The 4,757-nt window shown below is 43.9% G+C and overlaps 1 protein-coding gene across 1 annotated transcript in view; it reads right to left on the bottom strand.

Moving 5' to 3' along the window:
- Nucleotides 1-157, bottom strand: part of RNF175 (ring finger protein 175) — a 27,470-nt gene extending 27,313 nt beyond the window's left edge. The window contains 1 exon segment of the mRNA XM_006926940.2: nucleotides 3-157. Within this exon segment, the coding sequence (XP_006927002.2) occupies nucleotides 3-157 (155 nt within the window).
- Between the last annotated feature and the right edge of the window lie 4,600 nt (nucleotides 158-4,757).

Raw genomic sequence — 4,757 nt, 5'->3', positions numbered from 1 at the left:
GCCGAGTGGGCGGCCCCGCCCCTTTGCCCTCTGCTAGCTCCTCCTCCTCCTCCTCCTCCTCCTCCTCCTCCGCAGGGGAGCTCCAGATCACCACCAGCACAGCTGGTGAGACCCTTGGGGTCTCAGGTCCCTCTACAGTAAAGCAGGTGTGAGCCATCATCGCTAATAAAACGTCCTGTGCATGGGCAGGAGCCAGCGGTTTTGTTCCCAGGTGACAGGGCTGGAGGACGGCTCGGAGTTGGATAGGAAGAGATGTGAGGACGGAGAGTGAGAAATGGAGATGAGAGAGGGAGCGAGGAAGAGTGACCGTTTTTTTCTCAGCTGGCGCTCAGAAGCTAAGAGTTCAGGTGGTTGTCCAAAGGCGAGGAGACTGAACCTCTGTTGCGTCCTCAGTCGCGTTCCTTTCTCGGGGCCCACTGCCCTCTCTCCCCTCAGTTATCCACAGTTTTGCCCACGTGGGACAGCTCCCTGAAAAAGGCAAACTGGTCCCTCCAAAGATGACAAAGGAGAGAAACTCCCCTGTGGAGAGAGAACACAGACCCTCCTTGCCCCTGTGCCACTTCTGGAACATGTACTTGACCCTGGGAAATGACTCACAACTTGCCTTTGTCCCCTCCACTTCAGGGGACACGCTCCTTCCAGTGAGCCTCACGCCTGGACTCATGGCTGGGAACAAGCTGGAACACTTGGGCAACCCTTTAGTAATACGTGGGTGTTAATTTAGGCCAGTAGCCAAAGAGGGAACATACAGTTAGACAGTCTGACTTACAAATATGGCTTCTCTGTTCCACTTTGTGATGGCTCACATTTCTCAGCATCTACAAGGAGCTGCCAGTGGAGACTGACCAACAGATGGACACCTCCCTGCCATTGTGGAGCTTACATTCCAGTGGGGCCCAGAGACAAACATCCAACGCATATTGCGGTAAGCGCTTCCTGTTCCACGTGTGAATGCACTCAGACCTCATAACAACCCCGTGAGGTAGCTGGTGTTACCATCTCCATTTTACCCATGAGAACACCGAAGCACAGACAGATACGGAAGTTTGTCCAACTTCCAAAGCTAGTAGGTGATGCAGTGGGAATTCAAGCCCAGAGAAGACTGAATGCATGGTCTGGACTCTTTACTGATCAAGAAAGTGGCTGCAAGGGCCATCGGGGGTCAGATCAGGAAGGTCTATGTAAATCACATCAAACAGTTTGGAGTGTAGCTCAAAGAAAATGAGAAGTTATTCCAGAGCGTTTAGCAAGAAAATGATATTACTAGATTTACCTTAAGGGAGGCTCAACTGTGACCCAAGACAGAGGGACCAGTTAGGAAGCTTTGCTGTAGTTCTAGCTAAATATGGCAGTGGCCTTGGTGGTGCTTGTGATTATACACAGAGATGGGGTGGAGGGGAGATGGAGAGATGTGGCTGGAGGTGATAGAATCTATGAGACTTAACTGATCTTCAAGGACGGTGCCCAGCCATGTAGTTGGGGCAGCTCGGCATGCGGGCAGAGGGTGCTGCCATCCCTGAGACTGGGAATATCGAAAGAGCAACGGATTTGGGGGAACAAAGATAATGAGTTAATTTGGATGTGTTGCCAGCTTCTGTCCTGTCTCCATGTGACAAAGACCATGCTTTCTGTCTATCTCAAGATGTCTTCAAATTTTTCTGGATTCTTTTGTCAGCCCCTCTCCCCCCTCCAAAAAAAAACCCCCAGAATTTCCTTCTCCTATAAAATTCTGGTCCATGGTTATTTTATAAGTTCTGGCTCCCTGATATAAGACTCCTCCCTGATTGACTGACTCCAGAAATGTCCACATATTTCACTGGAAACACATGTAAACATCTTCCTTCTGGCTTCAACTCAACAATTATAAGAGAATAAAACTGAAAAAGTCCATTTCTCCCCCACCAGTAATGATGGATTTATTCTACTCTAGTTTTCTCTCATACCTGGCTCCTTTTGTGACCACATTTCAGGTGGCCAGAACCAGTATCTCATTTCCCAGTAGGTCAACCACTGCTTTCTGGAGTAGTTCACCCAACCACAGTTATTTAATTAGCAACTTTACTTCCCAAATCAGATGGTTGGTAGTTGCCTTTGTCATAAATCCTGGAATAGATGAACTGTATTCCTGTTAGCAGTCGACTCTGCATCCTCCTGTCATCTGGTCTAGATCCCTGAGGTGACCGTAATGACCAAATGGAAGAAATGAACTAATGTCCTAGAGGTGTTTGAAAAACAAAGTGGAGTCAAGAATAGCTAGACAATTAAGTATGGGATTTGGTGCAGAAATAGAGAAATAGATGCATGGAACAGAAAGGAAAGACGCCAAATGGTCACATGCACTCACCAGAAAATCATTTTAAGAGAGGAAAGGATGGACTATTGAGTAGTTGGCTTATCCATCTGAAAAAAAAATTATGCCATACCAAGACAAAATGAGTGGTTTCAAAAGCAAAACTTTAATAAGACAATTTAAAAGAATATCTTTATTATCTCAAGATATTCTTGTAAAAAATATATTAAATAAGACTCAAAAGGAACAGATCATGAAGTAAAAGATTAATAAGTCGGTTAATGCTAAAATTTAAAATTTCTATACAACAAAAATTTACCATTAAAAAGAAGCAATCCATGGACAAAAAAACATATTTGCAAATATCTAGTTGTCAAGATCGATTCTCAAAAAAACCAGAACTGTTAGGAATTAATTTTAAAAGAGTATAAATCAATAGAAAATGGGCAAGGGATGTAAACCAATTTGAATAAACTTTTGAGACTTTGGTAATTTTAAGGTGATTACTTATTACATTTACGCATATGTGAGTTAATCTAGAGTGCATGCTCCACAGGCTTGTCTTGGATATATTAAATTACTTATTGCAGAGTAGCTTCCTCCCCACAACCTGATTGTCACTCATGAATTTTCCCCCTTTCTCTATTGTCCTTCTGAGGATGGCCAGACTTCCTTGGGCTGATGGTGCTACCCAATGGTTAGGTCTTGCAGAAGTCCCCTCTATTGCTTTACGAATGATCTTTTTAAAGTAACTTTCTTTTTCATTTTCTTTCCTCTTTTCTTACATTCTGTTAATAGTTATGAATAAAATGTGTATTTAATCCTTAGCATTACAGCTAAAATGGCTGATTCCGAATGTCTTCAACCAGGTGCAGGGCTGGTCATGTGGGGTAAAGTGGCAGGGGAGAGCCTAGACAACTGGTGAGGTCTTTCCTCTGGGAAAGGGCCGGGAGTAGCTGATTCAGTCTAAATGGGGGGTGAAGATGTCTAATTCAAACCATCTTGACATTGTGAATATCCAAGAGCTCGTGTGATCTCAGAATCAGTGTGAAAGAGGCATCAAAAGTTCTGCACTTCAGTGATTCTTGAGGTCAGGGGAAGACTGATTAATCTTTTAATCTACACCGCCCCTCCCAGTCTCCTCTGGATGCTCGATTGGCCTTCAGGTACAGACACCAGCCTCTCAGCGCTGACAGAAGTCATGCAAGCTGGTCTGATTCTTAACTGCCGGGGTTCCTGGCTATACTTTTCCCTGGCCCCTCAGCCTCACTGGATAGACCTTTTCATCCTCATTTAATTAAATCTGGTTTGGCTTAAGAACTAGTACTCGAGACATATGAAAGATACTCAACTTTGTTTATCCCATTTGTAACATTATTGACCTCTACTTTTTTTTTGGCTAAAAGTACAGTGTTTAGCTCTATTATGGTTACATGGAGTTTTGTGAGCTGGATTGTGTCCCTAATCACCATTTATAACATCGTCTCTTTGGGAAAGTGAATTCTGCCTTTCAAACCACAGCTTTCCAAATGCACGTTTGGAACACAATCATTTGTGAGCTGGGGACTCTGAATTAATGTCTCTTGGCCCAGAGCAGCCCCACAACCCAATGACGTGTGGTTTAAGGTTCATGTAACAGCCAGTTCATTTAAATAATGTTAGCTGGAGCTCAGCTTTCAGGTTCTCTGGGTTTCTGGAATAGAGGAGGCATCAGCGATCAGACACCACATTGAATGGGGCTTCCTGCTCCCAATAAAGAGATGGCACATTCTGGCTTTTCATGGATTATCCTGCAGGTTTTAGGAATGAGCCTCTTCTGAGGGCAGGCTTTACAGTTCTATTGAACAATTGATCCTGAAAAAGAAGAATAGTGTTTAAAAACTTTCAAGGCTGGAAGTTCAGCTAGGGTCATTCTAATTTTTTGAGTGCAGAGGCTCTCCGAGCAGGTGGGAAAACCACATTTGAATCCTCCATGGGGCTCCTTCTCCTCCCCTTTCCCTTATTTCCTTTCCCCGTGCCTCCTCTAGGAAGTCTCATCTTTACTAAGTTAGAAGCTAGACAGCCTGTCCCAGTCTTTGCTGTCCTAACCATAAAAAGAGTTAATCCTTATCAAACACGTACAATGCCAGGCACCAGGCTAAGTACTTTATGTGTCTGATATCATTTAATTCTCAAAATGACCCCCAGTGACAGATATCACTGTCTATATTTTACAGATGAAGATATATATTTAAGTTAGAAGAGGTTAATTGTTTTATCTAAAATTGCATAGCAGCAACCACTGCTCTACCAGCTGCCTCAGCCCTGGGTTGTGTGGGATGCCCACTGCTTCACTCCAAAAAACCGTGTCCTGCTGTGAAGTTGTATTTGTCATTTCTAGTTAAGACTAAGGGTTTGCCACCATAATTGCTAGGCCTCAGGTTAATTCCGAAGATCATATCACACCTCTGTTCTTCAAAAGTCATAT

Source organism: Pteropus alecto, unplaced genomic scaffold, assembly GCF_000325575.1.
Source record: "Pteropus alecto unplaced genomic scaffold, ASM32557v1 scaffold50, whole genome shotgun sequence".
NCBI classification, from domain to species: Eukaryota; Metazoa; Chordata; class Mammalia; order Chiroptera; family Pteropodidae; genus Pteropus; species Pteropus alecto.
Note: the sequence above shows the minus strand (reverse complement) of the source record. Positions and strands in the feature narration are given on the sequence as shown.